The 22,480-nt window shown below is 46.3% G+C and overlaps 1 protein-coding gene across 5 annotated transcripts in view; it reads left to right on the plus strand.

Annotated features, from left to right (window-relative positions):
• The first annotated feature begins 1,566 nt into the window (after positions 1-1,566).
• LOC144683444 (membrane-associated guanylate kinase, WW and PDZ domain-containing protein 3-like) overlaps positions 1,567-22,480 on the plus strand; it is a 105,791-nt gene continuing 84,877 nt past the window's right edge. For all 5 annotated transcript variants that reach the window (XR_013577257.1, XM_078546463.1, XM_078546464.1 and 2 more), the window contains exon 1: positions 1,567-1,972. Coding sequence is in view for 4 of the 5 variants with exons in the window: in XM_078546463.1 (XP_078402589.1) it covers positions 1,702-1,972 (271 nt within the window). In the remaining variant the exon portion in view is untranslated. The remainder of the gene's footprint in view (positions 1,973-22,480) is intronic.

Below are 22,480 nucleotides of genomic sequence, written 5' to 3' on the forward strand. Positions count from 1 at the left end.
CATTACATTTCATAAAAATTATAGCACAGAAGTAAACTGTTAGACCACAAGTCCAGGCCAGTGTTTATGTTGTCTCCTCCCATCATACTTCAAATGCCTCCGGTCAGCGGGCCTGACCCTCCCTGGTCACTTGGCAATGACCCCCCTCTCTGGTCAATGAGCACTGACCCTCCCTGGTCAGTGGGCATTAACTCTCCCTGGTCAATGGGCACTGACCCTCACGCTGGTCAGCAGGCACTGACTGTCCATTGGTTAAGAGGCATTGACCCTCCCAGGTGTGCAGGTGCTGACCCACCCACTGGTCTATGGGCACTGACCCTTCTAATAATCTTCATGCACTGACCCTCCCACTGGTCTGCACGCACTTACCGTCCCTGGTCGGCGGGCTCTGACCCTCCCACTAATCAGTGGGCTCTGACCCTCCCTCTTGTCAGTGGGCACTGACTCTCCTCCTGGTCAGCGAGCACTGACCCTCCTCCTGGTCAGCGAGCACTGACCCTCCTCCTGGTCAGCGGGCACTGACCCCCCTCCTGGTCAGCGGGCACTGACCCCCCTCCTGGTCAGCGGGCACTGACCCCCTCCTGGTCAGCGGGCACTGACCCCCTCCTGGTCAGAGGGCATTGGCCCTCCTCCTGGTCAGCAGGCACTGACCCCCCCCCCTCCTCTGGTCAATGGGCACGAACGTTCCCTGGTTAGTGGGCATGGCCCCTCCTCCTGGTCAGTGGGCACAGACCCTCCTTCTGCTCAGCGGGCACTGACCTCCCAACCTGGTCAGTGGGCACTGATTCCCCCCACTTCCTGGTCAGCGGGCACTGACCCCCCCCCTCTAGTCAATGGGCATGAACGTTCCCTGGTCAGTGGGCACAGCCCCTCCTCCTGCTCAGCGGCAATGACCCCCCCCCTCCCTGGTCAATGAGCACTAACTCTCTCTGGTCAATGGGCACTGACCCTCCACTGGTCAATGGGCACTGACCCTTCTAATAATCTTCACACACTGACCCTCGCACTGGTCTGCAGGCACTGACCCCCCCCCCTCCTGGTCAGCAGGCACTGACTCCCCCCGTCCTGGTCAGCAGGCACCGACCCTCCTGGTCAGCAGGCACTGACCCACCCCCCAGCCCCCCCGGTCAGCGGACACTGACCCCCCCCCCCTCCTGGTCAGCGGGCACCGACCCTCCTCCTGCTCAGCGACAATGACCCCCCTCCCTGGTCAATGGGCACTGACCCTCCTAATAATCTTCGCACATTGACCCTCCCACTGGTATGGAGGCACTGACCCCCGACCCCGCGTCAGCGGGCACTAACCCACTCCCCCGGTCAGCGGGCACTAACCCACTCCCCCGGTCAGCGGGCACTGACGTCCCTCCTTTCCGAGGGGGCGCGGTATTGGTGGGGCTAAATTTGGTGGGCGCGAGAGGGGCGGGGCTATCAAAGAGGCGTTGCTTGTAAAAAGGGCGGGGCGTTAACCAGGGGCGTGTCCAGTTCAAGGGGGCGGGGATCCGGGGGAGCGCTGCCTGTGATTGGCTGCTGTAAGCCCCGCCCCACTAGTGCCTGCGTGCGGCCGCGCTGACACAATGGCGCAAGCGGCGCACGGGCCCCGCAGTCAGTGACAGGATCCCGGAGGCCGGGAGCGCGAAGCGAGAGACCGGGGACTGGGGAGCGGGAGGCCGGGGCTCGGCCGGCCGGCCCCGAGGCCCCGCCATGTCCAAGTCTCTCCGCCGGCGGCGGCACTGGCTGAGCCGGGCTCAGGAGGCGGCCGTGTCCGGGGAGGCGCTGTCGCTGGGCGGCGGGGCCGAGTTCGGGCAGTTCCCGGTCCTGGGCTCCCCCCTCAGCGGCTCCGAGGTCGGTCACAGCCCCGGAGACATCCTTCTCGAGGTCAACGGGACCCCGGTCAGCGGCCTGACCCGCCGCGACGTCCGGGCCGTCATCAAACACTTCCCGCAGCCCGTCCGAGTGCGGACAGTGCGGCCAGGTGAGGGGGAGGGGGCAGCGGGAATGAGGGGGAGGGGATGAGGGGCTGGGGGCGTGGGGAGAGGATCAGGGGGCGGGGAATGGATGGGGGCCTGAGGGGGAGGTGGGAGAGGATGAGGGCCTGGGGCTGTGAGGAGAGGAGAGGGGATAAGGGGTTTGGAGAGGACGGTGGAGAGAGGGCTGAGGGGGTGGGGAGGAGATGTGGAGGGGATGAGGGGGTGGGGAGGAGATGTGGAGGGGATGAGGGGGTGGGGAGGAGATGTGGAGGGGATGAGGGGGTGGGGAGGAGATGTGGAGGGGATGAGGGGGTGGGGAGGAGATGTGGAGGGGATGAGGGGGTGGGGAGGAGATGCGGAGGGATGAGGGGGTGAGGAGGAGATGCGGAGGGGATGAGGGGGTGGGGAGGAGATGCGGAGGGGATGAGGGGTTGGGGAAGAGATGAGGGGGTGGGGAGGAGATGCGGAGGGAATGAGGGGGTGGGGAGGAGATGCGGAGGGGATGAGGGGGTGGGGAGGAGATGCGGAGGGGATGAGGGAGTGGAGGGGAGATGTGGAGGGGATGAGGGGGTGGGGAGGAGATGCGGAGGGGATGAGGGGGTGGGGAGGAGATGCGGAGGGGATGAGGGGTTGGGGAAGAGATGAGGGGGTGGGGTGGGGAGGAGATGCGGAGGGAATGAGGGGGTGGGGAGGAGATGCGGAGGGGATGAGGGGGTGGGGAGGAGATGCGGAGGGGATGAGGGAGTGGAGGGGAGATGCGGAGGGGATGAGGGGGTGGGGAGGAGATGCGGAGGGGATGAGGGGGTGGGGAGGGGTTGGGGAGGAGATGAGGGGGTGGGGAGGAGATGCGGAGGGAATGAGGGGGTGGGGAGGAGATGCGGAGGGGGTGGGGAGGAGATGCGGAGGGAATGAGGGGGTGGGGAGGAGATGCGGAGGGGATGAGGGAGTGGAGGGGAGATGCGGAGGGGATGAGGGGGTGGGGCGGAGATGCGGAGGGGATGAGGGGGTGGGGCGGAGATGCGGAGGGGATGAGGGAGTGGGGAGGAGATGCGGAGGGGGTGGGGAGGAGATGCGGAGGGGGTGGGAGGGAGGAGAGGAAAGTGGAAAGAGTGGGTGGTGGCAGTGTGGGGGGGACCATTGCGGTGCAGGGTGGGCAGTAAAGGAAAACATGGATGGGAAAGAGGGACTCAGTGAGGATTTGGGATGGGGGCAAAATGGGATACTGAAGACTGAGTTGTGAAGAAAATGGAAACCTAGGAGACATTGATGTAAGAAATATCAGGAAAGTAGATCAATGGGAAGAAATGATGGGATTGGAATCTGTAAATGAGGGGGAAGTATGGGAGGGATACAGATCAGGAGTGACATGGGAGAGTAGATAAAACTATAAACTGGGGATGGGGGTGAGGAAAAGATCAGGGATTGTGGGAATAACCTCCGAAGAGACACTGATCAATAACCTTGGTTAGAGTGATTGGACAATGACAACTGATCATGTACTAAAACCGTTTATTGTTTAATGAATTGTGTATGTTCTTTGCTCTGCGGCTGGTACTGTACGAATGGAATGGTGTTGGGTTGACATAGCACACTGACCTGGGTTTGGGATGATTCAATTCACACACACTGTCTAATCTCAGTTAGTCTGCTGTGGCAATCTGCTGGATTAAGGGTCCAGATACATTTATCCAGAAAGATCATGAGAGAGGGGAAAAGAAGAAAATCACTTCAGAATATATTCTACACTTTATAGTCAAAGGCCAATGAAATCGAGAAATTAAATTATATTATAATTTAGACAGTACAAGGTGATTTCTTGCATTTAATGTTTGAATTTACTTGGAGCTGGAGTTATACTTTATCATCAAAGCAACTTCTGTCTTGGCCAAGGGCTGATTTGAGGTAAATTTTATGACCAAACATTCCAAGTAAAATATAAAATGTGAAAAAGAACAGAGTAGAATGATGTACTGGTCATCAGATTAGGGTCTTTACGTTATCAGGGTTGAAAGTTAAACAGCTATTAGAGCATGTTCAGTGTGGATGAGATATACCACTGAATTATTCTTCAATCTTGTTGTTTTACATTTTATTTGTAAGATCAGCTAAATTTGACAGTGGGATAAATATTCACTCCAGCAGTGGAAATCAATTCTTTCCATTAAGAACCTGCTCTCCAGACAATGCAATGTGGACCATTTTCATAGATTTAGCATTAAGCAGAAGCTGAGTTTCTGTGTGTAATAAGTGCTGCCAGAAATCTTCCTAGTCTTTGAACTATTTCCCCATGGGCTCAGGCAGCTCTTTGGAATAAACCACCCTGTCTGTAAGTCCTTGGCTGTCTTGCCCTCTGCTGTGAATGGATTCTTCCCAATTTTCTTTCCATGCTCTCCCCCTGATGACATTGGTGTGCGTTGAGCAGGTGATGGATATCAGTGTATATAACCTGATCCTGTGTCTCTGTTGACGTGTTCAGAGACTCATTTGCAGGGCTGCAGGTACTGAGTCTGTCAGCAGCACCCACAGCTTTGTGAAAATCACTGTCTTTGTGAGAGGAATGAGACTAGATTTGAGAACGGTTATGTAAATTGGGCATGTTCTCGCTGGAGAAGAGAAAGTTGAGAGGTGATATGATTGCTGTTTTTAGGATTCCCAAAGGACTGGATAATGTTGACCATGACAAACTGTTTCACCTTGGCTAGAACGATAGAACCAGAGGACACAGCCTGCACTTGAAGGGGAAACATTCAAAACTAATTTGAGGAAACAGTATTTCAGTGAATGAGTGGTCAATCTTGGGCTCCCTGGGGAGATGGTGGAAGCAATTAGTATGAACTTAAATGCAAATACAAAAGATTTCTTTCAGAAAATATTTTGGGATCTGGTATCTGAATAATTTGAGACATGACGTTTGTGAGTGTACCATGCTGTGGAGGAACAGGTGTCTATGGTTCCCAAAGCTCTCCACCACTGGGGGTTTTCCTCACCTCATGCCTGGGTCTGTTGTTGACTGACAGAGATGGATCACTGTGATTAAGCAACAACTCCATTCTTGTTTCATGTGACTATCAGGATGGTAAAGGTGAACTGGGTGGACCCTGGCCTTTATTGTGTCTCAGGTCTTGGGTTACTATCTCTCCTCGTCACAAGTAGCCTCCTAGGGTTGAGTTTATCGAGGGTTGCTTTGGTGCTGAGATCCCTAATTAACCCAGTAGATATTCAGTGTGTTACTGAGACACGTTTGATGTTAAATATTCAGAATGTACTAAGTAATCCCTCAAAACCTTGGATATTTTAAAAATAATTATATTTCTACTGTTGGTGTGGCATGCCAGTAACATGAATAACCTGTTTGCAGGAGTTTTGTCTATGGCTCAGTGGAAGTTTTTCTGTCCCTGTGTCAGAAGTTTGCGTACAGAGAGCTATCAGAGGTGCCATCATTTGGATGAGATGTTAAATTGAGGCCACATTATGTGGATGTTAAAGATCCGTCAGCAGTATTTGAAGAGGAGCAGGGGAGGTGCCCTGCCTAACATTATCCCCTATCAACATTGCTTAAACAGATTATCTGATTGTTATCACATTGCGAATTGTGGGATTTTGCTGTCTCCGTAGTGACTGTCGTGTTTCTGACATTACAACAGTGACTGTATTTCAAAAGTACTTAATTGGCTGTAAAGCTGAAATATGCGATATAAAGAGCCAGTGGTTGAATCAGGGTCTGAGGGGACACACGGCTGTGGTTTAACAAGATTTCAATGATCACCAAACTATAGTTCAATCAGAGTTTGAAGGGTCACGGAGGTGCCTCTACTCACACTGGGGAGGAGGGGTCATTTAGGGCTCAAGATACCAGCTGTGGCGGCAGAGGACACAGATAGACTGAGGTTGTAGAGGGTTTGGGGCACAATTCTGTTAACGTACAGATTCCCGGTGGCACATGGCAAACTGCACACGATGCAGCCTCTCATGCTCATGACTGTCCCCTCCTTTCTCTCGCCCCCGTGGCCCTCCCCACTTACTGACAAATGTGGAGTTTGTCCTTAGCCTGATCAAGCTTGATCTGAATGATGTATTTTCTTCCTCTTTTCTCTCTTTCCCCCTCAAATGTTCCCTGATTTTGTATGGGGAGTTGGAGATTGGCAGTTGCGGGGGTTTAGCTTCAGCCCTTAGGGAATGGTAAAATGCTGAGTTGGTCTTTGCTTTGCGATAGGGAGAAACTTTTGCTGAGCTCTGATCTTTTCCCACTTCATCCCTGCTCCCTCAATGTAAAACAGCAACAGGGTAACCTGGTGGGAATTGCTGATGAACACATGCTATTTGTTTTTAACAGGTTAAAGACACCACTAAAAGCGAATGTCTTTGGGAACTTAGGTGCTCTTATGTCTTATGGTCTTATTTATAGAGTGCTTGGTAGCAGCAGTTGTTGCAGTATTTATTGGCACTATGCATTGTCACTTGTACCGGAAACATGGGGTTAAAAGTCGTTTTGGCCGCATTCAACATTGAGGTACATTCGTGTCCTTGGAAGATGCCCAATAATTCAGTGGCCACCACTGTCTACCTTGGTGAGGCAGTTCCCTGTTTTTGTAAAGCTCATCTTGAAGATGCCACATGTGCTGTGAAATGTCAGTCACCTGACTGTTTAAAAAATGGAGTTTGTTTCTCATGGGTTGACATTTGTACTCAAGATGGGGGATGCCAAAGGCACGAGAATGAGACACTCTTCCACTTCTGTCATCTGTGCATGTCAACCACTCCCAGGGCAGGTTCAGCATCGAGTTAGATATAAAGTAAACTTCCCTCTACATTGTCCCTATCAAACACTCCCAGGACACGTACATCACGGGGTTAGATAGAGAGTAAAGCTCCCTCTACACTGTCCCTATCAAACTTCTGCACTCCAAACAGTGCAGAATCACTAAAACTTATTTTTTGAGACCTTGTATGCAAATTGACTCTCTCAAAAGGTACCACTGGTTGTGAAGTGCTTTAGGAAATCTTGCAATTAGGAATGGGCACTGTATAAATGCAAGTTTTTCTTTCTTGCATCACGGAACCATCAGAAACACGAGCAAACTTTGCTCCCAAGACTGTTACCCTGAAATCGCCCATAGATTCTCAGCCTCCACACGGGTTGGTGTGTGAGGGTGTAGGAGCTGTTGTGAACACATCAGGGGCTGTAGGGGCTGAGTGAGCTAAGATAAGCTTGATTCTTCGTGCCCTGCTATTTTAATGTATTTTTAGATGATAGTGAGCAAGGGCTTGGGAGATGGGCTCGGTGCTTACTGTTGCGACACTGATGGTTAGGCAGGGCCTGTACAATCTGAGGAATGTTTTGACCTGGCTCTGATCCAAGCTGCCCAACCCCTTGGAATATGTATCCGTGTCCAGTTGTCTCATTGTTTCTCAAATGTTTCTGCTGCAATACATCTTTTGACAAAGCTAACTTTAACTTCCATCCACCCTCTTGTATGCGTCATCTCTGACCTCTCTGTTCCAATCCCTCCTGTGTCTTGCACACTGAAGTTAATTTCCCTCCTGCCCCTGGTGTCCTGAACAGTTTAATTACAGCATCTGATACTTGCCTAATTCCTCGCAAATACAGAGCCGGGTGGCTGTTTTACTGCTCACTTGTGGATTAAGGAAGGTTCTCTTCATTTGGAATATCTGTTTAATCGCCTCCAGTCCTGCAAACTTCTCTGCACTCCTCCAATTCTTTGAGCATTCCTGATTTCCTCGCCCCACCAATGGAGGCCATGTCTTCAGCTGCCAAGATCTTAAACTCTGGAATTCATCCCCTAAATCTCTCTCTACCTCTTTCTCCTTTAAAACATTGTCTAAAACCTATATCTTGGCCAAAGTTTTAGTTACCTCTCCTAATATATCTCCTTATGTGGCTTAGTGTTAGATTATACTTCTATGAAGCGCCTTGGGAGTTGCTATATAAATGCAGTTTGTTGCTGGAGTGTATTGGGATTGTAGCGGAAATTCTGCATACAAGTTATATAACACTTAATCTAGACTGATCTTGGTTAGGAATGTTGATCTGTGAAATACACCCAAGCACAGTCTTAGCATCAATAGTGAAGGATGTTACTGGTTGGCCGGAATTAGTAAGGCTGATGGGACAAGGGAGCTGGATTGATATCAGTTGAGATACAGTAACAGCATTGTGACTGCAGAAGGCAACAGCGTAAGGGAGAAGAGTTGATGTACAAAATTGAAATTCTCCTGAGATAATGCTGTTCTTGGTTGCCAGGCTGTGTTTGTAGTGATTTTCCCACCTGCTTTCTGTAGTTACAGTGTCTTCTGGTTAACTGACTCACGTTTTAGCACTTGCATGTGTCGAAGCTGACTGTGTAGTCTCGAACAGCCAGCTTTGCACGTGGAATTCTCTGACTGGCACAGTGCTAATTGATCACGCTGGTCAGAAACTATGGGTTTCCTTGAGCCAGGATTGTGATGGGCCGTATTCTGAAAATGGATTTGCATGAATCCTTTTGTTTTTGTTTCACTTCATAATCAGTTTCACCACTGAATGTAGTAAATGAGGAGGAGGATGGTAGGAAGGTTTTGAGCACGCCTGCAGTCGATTCAAAAAGGAAAAAGGCAGACATACATTCGTTTAGCTTCTTTCACAATCTCCAGATGTCCCAAAGTGCTTTACAGCCAATGATGTGCCTTTTGAAGTGTAATCACTGTTGTAATTTGGGAAATGCAGCAGCCAATTTGTGCACAGCAAGATCCCAGAACAACAATGTGATAATGACAAGATAATCTGCTTTAGTGATGTTGATTTCAGGGCTAAATATTGGTCAGGATGCAATGAAATTAATTCCCCTGCTCTTCTTCAAAATAGTGCCATGGGATCTTTTACGTCCTGAAAAGGCAGTCAGGGCCTTGGTTTAACATCTCATCTGAAAGATGGCACCTCCAACAGTACAGCACAGCCTCAGTACTGCAATGGAATGTCAGCCTAGGTTTTGTGTTCAAGTCTTTGGAATGCTGTTTGAACTCATAGCCTTCTGACTCAGCAGTGAGAGTGATGCCCACAGAGTCAAGACTGACAAATGAAATACATTTAATGGAATAGCTTTTACTATCTGCACAAAAACTACTGTGAATGTTTTTCTCTTGTCCACCTCCCATGGTTTAAGTATGAGTTTGCTCGTGACTCCTGTGTGTTCACTGTACAGAACCTCCATTTGATGTGACTAGGAATCCATGTTTTAGATTCTTAAAAACCTAGTGAAACAGATGAACTGGTTGTGTTCCTTGCTGTCTGTGGCAGCCTCTTAAGTGGCGAATTGGCTTTTGACTGACTAATGACTGGCAGCACTTCAAAAAGTACTTAATTGGCTGTTAATCACTTTGGGATATCCAGAGGAAGTGATAGGTGCTATATAAACATTCTGTTTCTTGAGTTGCTGGATCTCATTTTTGAAAATTTCTTATGGGGTTTTGGTTTTGCTAGCTAGGCCAGCATTTATTGCTCATCCCTAATTGCCCATGAGGAGGTGGTGGTGAGCTGCCTTCTTGAACAGCTGCAGTCCATGTGGTGTAGGTAAACCCACAGTGCTACTAGCGAGGGAGTTCTGGGATTTGGACCCAGTGACAGTGGAGGAACAGCGATATAGTTCCAAGTCAGGATGGTGAGTGACTTGGAGGGAAGCTTTCAGGTGGTGGTGGTGTTCCCATGTGTCTGTTGCCCTTGTCCTTCCAGATGCAAATGGTCATGGGTTTGGAAGGTACAGTCTAAGGATCCTTGGTGAGTTCCTGCAGGAGTTAGGGCAGTAATGAACTATAGTTGGTAACAATGCTGAGTTTAATCATTGATGCTTCCATAGTCAAATGGCTGTTGTTATGCCATGCAGACATGGCCTCTTGTGTGAGGTAGTAGAAGGTGGGCCGTTAAATTTGCAGGGCTGTGGGAAAAAGGCAGGGGTATAGGACTAAGTGAGTTGCTCTTGTAGAGAGCCAGCATGAAATGACCGTTCAATGCTATATCCTATGATTCTATGACCAGTGGAGCTGTACCTTAGTGTATTGTCCACACCTTCTAAAGAGGAATAGGAGATATTCTAATAGGTGCCTTTTTTGGACAGAATTATTCCAGGAGAGAGACTGTAAGTTGTTTGCAAATCAGGAGCTGATAGCCTACAAGAATGAAATACCAGTGAATGTACAGAAATTCTGTACGCTTGTTAGGCAAGCTTAGGTGGCAATTAGTCACAGGATCTGCACAGTAATCAGATCTATAATTAGAAGTTGAGCCAGTTTCACTGAGGTGCAAGGGGAGAAGCAGCTTATAACTCCCATTCTGTAAAGTATTATTTAGAATGAAGGTTTAATCAGCAAACGGAGATCTAAAGAAGCTCCAGAAAGATTGCATAGGCTGGTGCTCTTAGTTTCCTCTCTCACCAGAGAAAATAAAGAGGAGTCTTGATAATGGTCTTTAAAATTTGTTACGAACTCTGTAGAGACCTGTAACTCCTTAAAAAAAAGATTTGAACTGCGAGTTGGTAGCTGAAAGAATGACACAAGATTTCACATTTTAAAACTTTTACTGTAACAAATAACTAAAAGCACTATTGACTAAACACTTTTTTAGTAGACAACTTGTACTTTAAACCACAGAGAAGCATTCCCCTTTTATACTTATCACCCATCACACACGCCATGGAATTACAGTCAGAACAAATCTCCCAGAATCTGTAGAAGGCTGCAGGATGTATCTTTTCGACTGGAGACGGTCTCTCTCTCTCCTGTGTCCAGCTATGTCAGCTTGCAAAATCAAGCAGCCTTTTTCTCTAAGATAAAAACAAAATACTGCAGCTGCTGGAAATCTGAAATAAAAACAGAAAATGCTGGAAAAACTCAGCAGGTCTGACAGCACCTCTGGAGAGAGAAACAGAATTAACGTTTTGAGTCCTCATGACTCTTCTTCAGAACTCTGTTAACTGTTTCTTTCTTCACAGATGGTGCCAGACCTGCTGAGTTTGTCCAGCATTTCCTTTTAAAAAAAATTTAGTCTTTTTTCTCTGCTGACCACACAGACCTCTTGTCTGCCTACGATGTTAGGTCAGTCAGGAAATTGTTCGTCAATATAACCATCTGCACTGATTAAATATTTTAGCGCTTTGTGTAACTTGATTTTTTTGTTGTAAAGATGGTAATTTTAAATTAATTTCCAAAATTTGCAGATAGGTGGGTAAAGTGAAAGTGAGCTGGCCTTGTTTACTAACTCACTTTCTGGGTTATTGGATGTATGATCTGGAAGTCATCAGAAAGCCTAGAAGAAATTGATTTGAAACTAATCAGTTCTAGGAAATTGGCCTCCCGTGCTGTAAGTTTCATTCAGCATATTGTACCTGTTCTGGATCTAGGCAAAAGCAGCCTTGCTTAGCTTCGCATCCCCTTTGCTTATTTGTAAGCCTGTAATTTCCTTATCCAAGTTCCTGTCCACCTCCCTTTCAAAATTGAATCACTTTCCATCACCTTTTCAGGTCGCGTTTTCCAGCTCCTGACCACTGAGTGAAAAAAATTCACATCTCCCTTCTAGATGTTTTGCAAGTAATTTTTAATATGCTCTCTGGTTATTGACCTATGTGCCAGAGGGTAATTTTTCTAGATCTACTCTTATCAAAACCCCTCCTCTTAAATCTCTATTAGATCACCTCTTAAGCTCCTCTGTTCCAGAGAGAAAAGTCCTGACTTTTCCACTGTTTCCTTGTAACTGAAGAGTCACTGGTCCCGAGTAACATCCTGATAACTATTTAATAATGAAGTGACCTTGAATAATTTTTCTCAGCAGCAAAGTGAATCTCTTTCCATCCCCAGTGCCTTTACTGAAGGATTTTCCATTTGGAGGATGTTTCATGGTTAATTGGACTTTCCCTTTGCTGTGAGCTGGTTGGTGATGCACATGGCAGGATTCCATGATAAGAGAATTTCATTTTATTACCAAAGCGCCAAAGTTTGCCTCCAATCAATGCTGGAATTCATTGCTTTGGTGGGTCTGCGTTGGTGCGTGTCACTGTTCACAGGATGGGTATAGCACTGACCTATGCATGCATGACTTCTCTGGCTAGCATACAGCATTGGGGGTGCCACAATGTTTGTGGAAGTCACCAAACTGCTTGTCAGAGCGATGGGTTACTGGACAAAGACATGTTGTGCTGAAGAAGTGGGAATAGGGATGATTGTGCTCTGTTTACGGGTCTTTGGGTGATGCCTCAAAGATTTGAGAAAGTATAGCTATCTTCCTTGTTGGCTGGTTGGGTTGAAGCTAGTCAACTCTTTCGAGTTATCAACAGTCACAGATTGCAACTCTTTCGAGTACAATCACAGTTCTTGGTTTCCGGGAGTGGGACATGAACCCACAACCCTCTGATTCAAAGGCGAGGGTGCTATGAACTGAGCCACAGCTGACACCTCTTTGAAGCTAGTCAAAGCCGGCCCTCTGCTGGTGCCGCGCTAATTATTGTATTGAAGTAATTAATTGGATGTCGAGTGCTTTGGGATGTCCCAAGGGTGTGAAAGACACTCTACAAATGCAAATGTCTTTCTTTTACCATTAGTGAAATCAGCTAATTTACCAGTGGCCAGGATTACACCCAGAACCTCCTAGGGCTCAGATATTACCTGGAAAAACTTGAGTTTGTGTAACAAAAACAAAAATTGCTGGAAAAACTCAGCAGGTCTGACAGCATCTGTGGAGAGAAAGAGTTAACATTTCGAGAGCCAGTTCTGAAGCAGTCATCTGGAAACGTTAACTCTTTCTCTCCACAGATGCTGTCAGACCTGCTGAGTTTTTCCAGCAATATTTGTTTTTGTCTCGGATTTCCAGCATCCGCAGTATTTTGCTTTTATCTTTGAGTTTGTGTAACATGGTTAAGATGTTCACTCAGAGGAGGGAAAGCAAGTACCAATTTGTGATTCCTGAGCAACATGTAAATAAAGCTGCATACCTCTGTGAATTTGCACTGTGCCCTCTGGGGCCTCCTGTCTAATTCCTGATGTGCAGTTGGAGCTGCGCAGTGTGTCAATGGCGTTTTAGCAGGTGATGCTTGAAGCTGCTGCAGAGCTTTAATCATTGACCATCAGCCTCCTGGTGTTGCTCTGTCAGCAAAACGAGCCTTGGTGTGGGGGTTGGGTGCCTATCGAGTGACACCCTCACAAACTCCCTCTTACATAGCTGATTTGTTTTTCAAGAATGTGTTGACCAGTTCAGTCGAACTGGATCATTATTGTGCTGAAGGATATAGTTTACAGAGTGATAGATTTCCACATGTACGTGATGTCTGCCTGACTGTGTCACTGAATGGGAACACGTGAGTCTTTTATAAAATGCAGCATTGTTGGTTTGAAGATAATTCATGTGACCCACTGAAGTCTATTTCAGTCTCTGGAAAATTGTGCTATAAATGGCCTCGCTTTCTATCCAGGCATCAACCCCCTGACTCGTAATTGTAAAGGACATGTTGCAGAAATAAGTGCATTTACCTTGCGCTTTGCGGGATTCCATGTGTGGTGCTTTCACGTTGTCTGAAGGTGGTAGTTAGCAAAGAATAAGAAAGCCCGTTCCTCTGGAAGTTTAAATGGACTCGGTGCGAAGGATTTATCAGTTGGATTCCTGCTGCATCCCTTGTCCGGTCCTTGTTTGATTTCTCTAGCATTTTATCTGTACATTTGGAGAGAAAGAATGAACTTCGGTAGCACTCAGTGACCTCCGGACATCCTAAAATGCTTCAGAGCTAAGGATGCACTTTTTGTGTGGTCACTGTTGTAATGTAGGAATGTGGCAGCCAACTTGCACACAGCAAGACCCCACAAGCAGCAATGTGGTAACGACAGATCACCTGTTTTGGTGATGTTGGTTGAGGGCTAATTGTTGGATTGGAGACACTAAGGAGAAGACTGCTCTGCTTTGAAATAGTGCTGTGGGATCTTTTACACCTGCTTAAGGGGGCTGCTAAGACCTCCGATTAATGTCTCACCCAAAAGTCTGCACTTCCAGAATCACAGCAGTCCCTCAGTTCTTGGGATTGTCAGCTTAGATTTTGTGCTCAAGTCTTTGGGGTGGTACTTGAACCACAACCCTCCTGACTCAGGCAAGAGTGCTACCCAGTGAAACACAGCTGACACTGATATGGGGGCAGCAAACACTCTGCTTATGAAATGATCTTGAGTAGAGAGCCAATTTTCATCAATAGGAAGAGTGAAATGGATAAGAGGACACCCCCTGTAATCTGAGCATTTCTTTAGTGTGGATTTTTGAATGAATCATGAGAATGGAATTGAGCATTTAATGTGCATTTATATTTCCTGAGCTTGCTTGTTATGAAATGCCCTATTTTACATTTTTTCTGCCTGTCATTCAATGGCATTACTATTGCCGACTTCTCCATCATCAATATCCTGGGTAACCATTGACCAGAAACTTAACTGGACCCGCCATATAAATACTGTGGCTACTAGAGCAGGTCAGAGGCTGGGAGTTCTATGGCGAGTAACTCCCCACCTGACCCCCCAAAGCCTGTCCACTATCTACTAGGCACAAGTCAGGAGTGTGATGGAATACTCTCCACTTGTCTGGATGAGTGCAGCTCCAACAACACTGAAGAAGCTGGACACTACCCAGGACAAAGCAGCCCACTTGATTGGCACCACATCTACAAACATTCACTCCCTCCACCACTGACGCACTGTAGCAGCGGTGTGTACCATATACAGGATGCACTGCAGTAACTCACCAAGGCTCCTTCAACAGCATCTTCCAAACCCGCGGCCTCTACCACCTAGAACAGCAAGGGCAGCCGACACGTGGGAGCACCACTGCCTGCAAGTTGCCCTCCAAGTCTCGCACCACCCTGACTTGGAACTGTATCACTGTTCCTTCACTGTTGCTGAGTCAAAATCCTAGAATTCCCTCCCTAACAGCACTCTGGGTGTTCCTACGCCACATGGTCTTGAGCAATTCAAGAAGACAGCTCAACACCACCCTCTCAAGGATCAGTAGGTATGGAAAATAAATGCTGGCCTTGCTAGCACCAACCACATCCTGTAAACAAACATTTAAATAAGTCACTGTCTCCTAGAACGTGCTCTTCAAACAGCTTCTTTCCCATTCCATTCTTGGGAGCACCTCTTTGCTCCCAGTTGGTTATATGTTCTTACAAATTTCTTGATCTCTACTTTCTCGTACAAGTAGTGAGCCTCCAGGAAATCAGTTTTAATTTTGGTCTTGATAATGTATTGGGCAGAATTCAATGAGTGATGTGGCATCTTGTGCTGCTCTCACTATTTATTTTCCTCCTCCTTTCCTCTACTCCAGGGTAAGTGACACTATGTGTTGTTCGGGCTGTGATCAATCAGCTCGATACAGACTTGGAATTCAACCAGATAACTTGTTAGTGTGTGCGGTTCAGACCTTCACTGGATTGCTGAACCTCTGAGTCTATGGGGCTTACTCAGACTGCGATCTTAAAGTGACACTTCCAGCCTGACTGATTCTCATTGTCTATTGACGCCAGCAAACAAATCTATGTTGTTGAATTGTACAGCACGGAAGAAGGCTATTCGGCCCATTGTGGCCTCTGCTGTCTTATAAAGAACTATCCAATTAGTTCCACCGTTCTTACTCCTGCCCCATAGACCTTCTTAAAAATTTCTTTTTTCTGGTTTACACCTGATTCCTTGTTGAAAGTTACTAGTGAATTTGCTTCCCTATCAGGGACTACATTCCAGACTATCTCTTCTCTGGTTCTTTTGCTAATTAGCCTAAACCCGTGCTCTCTGGTTACTGACTTGCCTAGTTTCTCCTTTTTTATTCTATCCAAGCCCTTTATAATTTTAAACAGCTCTATCCTTTGTTTTGTTTACTCAAAGGAGAATAATCCCAATTTCTCTAGTGTCTCTTCAATTCTTGAACCATTATCATCCCTACATACTCTCCAAGTCTTGTATTAAAATCACCCATGTTTCAATGAGGGGTGCAGACATTTTTAGACTGTGGGGATGGAACTGTTGGCACCAGGTTCTTGCATCAATAACGAGGTCAAGTTCTACAGGGTGTGGATTGCAATTGGGTGTTCCTGCCCCAAGTAATTAATCATGGGGTTTAAATATGGTCAACTTAGAGCCATACCATCAACACTGCCTGTGGAAGATCTTACATATTAAATGGGAGGGCAGACACACCAACATTAGTGTCTTCTCACAAGCAGGCACCACAAACATTGAGGCTACGATCATCTGCCATCAGCTTTGTTGGGTTGGTCATATGGTTCGGATGTCAGGTACCAGGCTCGCAAAACAGGCTGTCTTCTTCCAGCTTTGTCAGGACAGAAGAAGCACGTCAGGGATGTGCTGAAAGCCAACAGGAAAAAATGCAACATTGACCTCAACTCTTGGGAGACGATTGCCCTGGGCTGATCCAGATGGCGGCAGAGTCTGTGGGAAGGATCCCACCATTGAGACCCAATGACGAAAAAATGAAGATGAAAAGCGAAAGTGGTGAAAAGAGCATACCATGACCCCAACTGATGATACACGGCCGGACATCCCACATGATCAAATGATTCACGTGCCATAAAGTCTGTGGATCCCGAATCGGCCTCGTCAGCCACCTTCAGATTCGTGGAAGACAATCACCTAGCAAGTGAGGGATAGCCAATACTAATAATCCCTAACCTTCAAAGCTTGCCTTACTGAGTACAAGGGATTCACAGTGTACCCAGCTGCTGTCAACTATGGAATGATTACCAGAATGTTGCTGAAACCTGACTGTGAGATGAGCAGATTTAATTACATTGCGGATGAACAGGCATCAATACTAAAAGAGTATCGTTTTTCCAGAGGTCAGATTTAAGCCAATTGGAATGCCGTTCCAGTTTGTGTTTTCCTTGGCATGACATTGGGACTCCTTTGAATGAGAAACCTGCGTGAAGGGGCAAAGGTGAGAGTATGGTGCACGAATTGGAACGAAGAGGGGGAAGACCAGTTAATGGGTCAATAGTGGTAGTTATGTGGTGCAATGTTTGAATTTTGAAAGGGCAAGAATTGGAGAAGGAAGTGAATAAGAAAGAAGGAATTGGGGTCCTGGGATAGTTCTAGGAAATTGAGTCTAAAAACTTGATACGGGTGCAGGAGGGAGGGAGGCACTGTAGGGTAGGGTGTTTGAAACTTAGGCCTTAGGGGCTTCCTGAGGTTACAACCATGGCTTAGTTGGCAGCACTTTCGCTTTTAATTCAGAAGGTTGTAGGTCCCATTCCAGGGACTTGAGCACAATATCCAGGCTGATGCATCCAGGGTAGTACTATAGAAACACTGCATTGTCAGAGGTGCTTTTTCAGATGAGACAATAAAGAGAGACCCTGTACAACCCCTTGGGTTTGATAGATCCCAAGGTATTATTTCAAAGGAGAGCAGGGGAGATTCCCCGTTGTCCTGGGCCAGTATTTAGGTCTCACCAACATCAGGTGATCTTTTCATTATCACATTGCTGTTTGTGAGAACTTGCTATGCACAAATTGGCTGCCTACATTACAGCAGTGACTCTATTTCAAAAGTACTTCATTGGCTAAATGGGACAACTTGTGACCTGCCTGGTGCCTTCAGGGTTGCTACAAATGTGCACCTCAGATGGAACATTGCTGATCATGTCCTGGCCCCTTATTTTGTTTCGACAGTGGCATTGGTGAATGCCATGTTTTGGGCCGTGAGGTCTGTGGTTTCTCTTTGTTTGAGCTCCTTTCTTCCCTTGCTGTGAAATAATTGGTGTGAAGCAATGCTCAGGCAGATGTGTGCAGCTGTGCATGGCTCAAATGGATCTTGTGGTGATTGACTCTGGGTGGCAGATGTTGGCTGTTTAGCTTGAGCGCTGAGCAAAACAAAGGGAGATTTTCAGCACTGAACCAGCTTTGATGCAACTGGGAGTTAACTTTAAAATCCGGTACATTTCTTGTGAATTGGTTTATTGAAAAAATTGGGTGAACATTTTATTATACGTATTTTCTCTCATCACCTAAAGGCACTTGGGTGACATTGATCTTGGTTTGATTAGAATTCTGCCAGGAGAGTGAATAAAACGTTTTGAAAATGAAAAGTAAATGCCTTAAAATTACTGGCAGTTTGCAGATTCATTGTTTAAAGCAGCAGAGAGGGAATTCTTCATAAATTATTCATTCAGAATCTCAGCCTGTATACTTCTGCAAACCCTCCCATGATCCCAGTGAATTGATTTAACAATCTGCTCTTCGCTTTTAATTTCTTCTGTGGCCTTGCCCAATCATGGGATCCTTCTTGTGTGTGCATGCACTTTACAGGCAATGAAGTACTTTTTGAAGGGTAGTCACTGTTATAGTAGGAAGCACAGCAACTAATTTGCACACAGTCAGCTTCCACATACAAAAATGTGACAATGACCTGACAATCTTTTTTTGTGTTCGTTGAGCAATAAATATTGACCAGAACACTGGGCAACACTCCCCTGTTTTTCAAGATATTGGGATTTTTTACGTTCACCTGAGAGGTCAGAAGGGGCCTCGTTTTCCCATCTCATCTGAAGGAGTGTTCCCTCAGTATCGCACTGGGAGTGTTGGCCTGGGCTATGTGCTTAATTCTTTTCAATTCTGTCCATTTTCTTCTATCAAGGCGAAAAGCAACAGCCTTATTAATACTTAAATGTGCCGCTTTTTAAATGTGGATGATCAGTCTGTAACCACTGGGATAACATTGAATGAAACCTCTCTATTCTTTTCCCCAGTTACATCTTGTTATATTTCCTTCCTGAGCTGCTGTTTTTTTTTGTTTTCTCCCCCCTTCCCCCTCCCATCCATCTCCTGAAGGTTTGCTGCATGGCTCTAGTAGAGTGCGGGAGAAATCTCAGGGGTCAAGCTCTCTCACTGATTGTTCATCGAAGGAGATCTAATTCTGTATTCATGGTGCAGAAAAATCTCTGCTGCTGAGCTCAGAGTTAATTAAACTGTGGGTGACCTGAGAGACTGCTATTACTCATAGACCTTCAATCTCCTTTTTTACTTTAGCAGTTAAATCTCCAAAGCTGGTACACGCCCAGGAGCTGTGAACTTGGTGCCAGGAAACATCCAGGTCTGAGTGCACCAATCAGAAAGTCAGTGCTTTTGATTAATAACAATTTGCATTTATGTCACAATTTTCACGCTGTAAAAATGCCCTAAGGCTCTTCACAGGGGCATTATCAGATAAAATGTGACATCAAACTGCATGAAAGATTAGGACAGGTGATCAAAAGCTCAGTCAGAGGTGAGAACTAGAGAGACAGGGATGATTAAAGAGGGAATTTCAGAGCTTCGGGCCTAGGCAGTTGAAGGCATGGCCACCAAGGATGGTGCGAAGAAAATGTGCAAGAGGCCAGCATTGAAGGAGTGCAGAGACGTCGGAGGTTACAGAAATAGGAAGGATGAGAATTTTAAATGATGGTAACTCCCCGGACCTGGGATCGTACAGCAGGCTTGTAAATCAATCTCACCCTTATCTGACTGCTTGTGCTGACTCTGGCTTACAGGTCAGATTCAGCCTTTTTTCTGACTGTGGCTGAATTTAGCATCTTTTGATTGCTTAGGTGTGGGTTGGGGGAGGGTGCGGGGGTTGGGAGGGAGTGCAGCGAGATGTTGATCCTGAATGCATTGGTCAGTGCCGTTGCATAGCCTTGTTAGTCTAACTGGCTGGAATAATGAAAATTATTGCAAGTGCATATGGGGCAGATCTGTGACTGGAGGAGTATACTGTGGGTCGCTGCAGGCTAGGCTGGGTATGAGAGGCGTACTGGGTTCAGTGTCTAGAGCAGAGGACCAGGCATAAACTAAAACTTAACATTTTCTATTGTGCCTTTCACACCCTCGGTGCCCCAAATTTCATGACAGCCATTGAAGAATTTTTAAAGTTTTCACTGTTGTAATGTGGAAAATGTAAAAAAACAAATTTGTGAGGGGCAGGCAGGGCCTCAGCTAACGTGTCATCCAAAAGACTGCATCTCCAATAGCCCAGTGCTCCCTCAGTACTGCACTGGAGGTGAGGTGTCAGCCAAAGTGAGCAGTGGCATAATTAAGCAAGGTCAAGTCCTCGTGCTTTCACAATTTGAGGTTAGCCTTGGCTCAGTGGGTATTATTCTCGCTCTGAGCCTAGAGGCTGTAAGTTCAAGTCCCACTCCAGAGACTTGAGCACGAAATCTAGGTTGGCACTTCCAATGCAGTCCTGAGAGTTGGACAGGCAGAGACATATTCAACCAAGCCCCTGACTGCTCCCTTGGACAGACATAAAAGATTCCATGGTATTATTCGAAGAAGAGTAGGGGTGTTCTCCTAGTATTCTGAGCCAAACTTGCTTATTGTGTGCTCGAGTTCCTGGTTCCATCTAGGATTTCTTAGATTCTGTGTACTGTTGGGTTCATGTGCCTAGTTCTCATCAAATGGATTTGTCATTCCTCTGTTTATTCTGGGTATTGTGTAGTATTCTATATTCAGTTATTGGCCTTGGATAGCATGGCAAGGAGATAGCTGTGGATGGCTAGAATTTAGCAGCAAAACGGAAATGTGATCTGGTTTGGATATTTGTGTTTTAGGCTATATCAGAAATTGAAAGTTTGTGCTAGTATGTTAGAGAATACCAATTAGCAGGATTCTTGAAGCTCGCTGATATTCATCCATGTAACTTAATTCCAGAGGTTTGTTGCCCAGATATTGAGACTGATGCTCCTCAACCAGTCAATAATGTGTGTTTCACACTTGCTGTAAACCACCTGCTGTTGTTTTGTGGACTGCTGTACTTGTTTGGCTAACTGCTGCCGATAGTGTGTGCACCAACCATCTGCCTTCTCAGCACTTTCTGACCTGATGGCAAAGTGGGAGGGAGAAGGATGTGGAGATGCTTTGGGCTAATGTGCTCAGTGTATTGGGACAAGCAGTAATTGAAGATTAATAGGTGTGGGAGATTGCCTGTTATTGCAATTGATTTTTGTCAATTATACTGGAGGTTGTGATCAATATTCTGTTAAACATTGATTCTGGATGGGCTTAATTGAGTAACCTGTTTATACTACAGCATTGAGTAGCTTAGAAGACGAAGGATGCTGGTTTAAGAGATGGGCACAGTTGCTGAATGCTGGCACAGTGCAAACAATGACGTAGAGTGCCTCAGGGGAGTGGAAGATCAGAATTTATTTTCACATGGAGCGAGGACACTAATTGGGCAGGAAGGAACAAGATGATTAGTTTTTGGTGAGTTAACTGACTCATAAATGGTTCAGTTGGTGTTCGATTATGAGTCAGTGTGTTTTTTAAATTCTAGCTGTCCTCTGTTTACTTTCAGTCATTGTTCGAAAGAGAAGTAATTAAACATTGGAGGATTGAATATTTCCATTTGTGCTTCATTTGACCTCATTCTTTCAGAATTCCCTGCCTGCCTTTCTAATGCCACCCTGCTGGTTTCTTAAATAAGTTCAGAGTCCTGACCTTAAACCTCCCTGCCCACCTGTTCAATTGTTCATCATGCTTGCTTGTTCTCACTCACTCTCTTTAGAAATATTTGTTTTCCATTTGCAGTCCTAAATCTGTGTTCTTCTGGCATATCTGAAAATAATCGTTCTGCATTTAGTTTTTCTGTTCTGTCGAGTACCTTGTTATGCACCTTTAAAGCCCCCCTCCTTCCCTTCTCCCCACCCCCCAAACTTATTTCTCTTTTAATCCAAAGAGAAGGTTGTTGTAACTCATGAAAAATCCTTGGCTGCATCAGAGATGATTGTGAGAACCCTGTTCAGATAAGAAATAGTTTTCTGTGGGATGATTGTTAGCCAAGACACTAGTTAACCCCTGCTCCATCAAATAGTGCTATAAAATCTTTTGCATACAGTTTAGCAGTCAATCAGAACCTTGTTTTAACATCTCATCCAGACGATAGCCCCTCTGACTATGCAGCACACCTACAGTACTGCAGTGGAGTGTCAGTCCAGATTATAAAGTGTAGCTCAGTGATGAGGAACTTAATCACGAACCAGATTCGGTTGTGAGTGCGCCATCTGCTAAAGAATTGTCAGTTACAGGAGCTCTCAGTGAAAAGCGCATTCAGTTCTATTCTATTTAGTAAGTTAAGTTCCTACCTATGGGGCAACAGTTCTTATTTAGTTGCAGGCACTGTCCAGGACAAAAGTGTCAGGAGAATTATGCCAGGCCTTAAATAGTTACGTGATTACTCATTGCATATGTTAGACTTGTTTTTCCTTGAGTTTAGAAAGTTGATGGGTGAACTAATCTGTGTTGAAAGCAATAAAGGGCTTTTTAGAGGCAGCAACTTGCCGAGGCTCCTTCGACAGCACCTTCCAAATCCATGACTTCAACCTCCTCGAAGGACAAGGGCAGCAAATGCACGGAAATATCACTATTGGCAAGTTCCCCTCCAAATTACACAGCATCCTGGCTTGGAACTATATCGCTAGTCCTTCACTGTGGCTGGGTCAAAATCCTGGAACACTC

The sequence above is a fragment of the Cetorhinus maximus genome, chromosome 8, assembly GCF_964194155.1.
Source record: "Cetorhinus maximus chromosome 8, sCetMax3.hap1.1, whole genome shotgun sequence".
In the NCBI taxonomy this organism is placed as follows: Eukaryota; Metazoa; Chordata; class Chondrichthyes; order Lamniformes; family Cetorhinidae; genus Cetorhinus; species Cetorhinus maximus.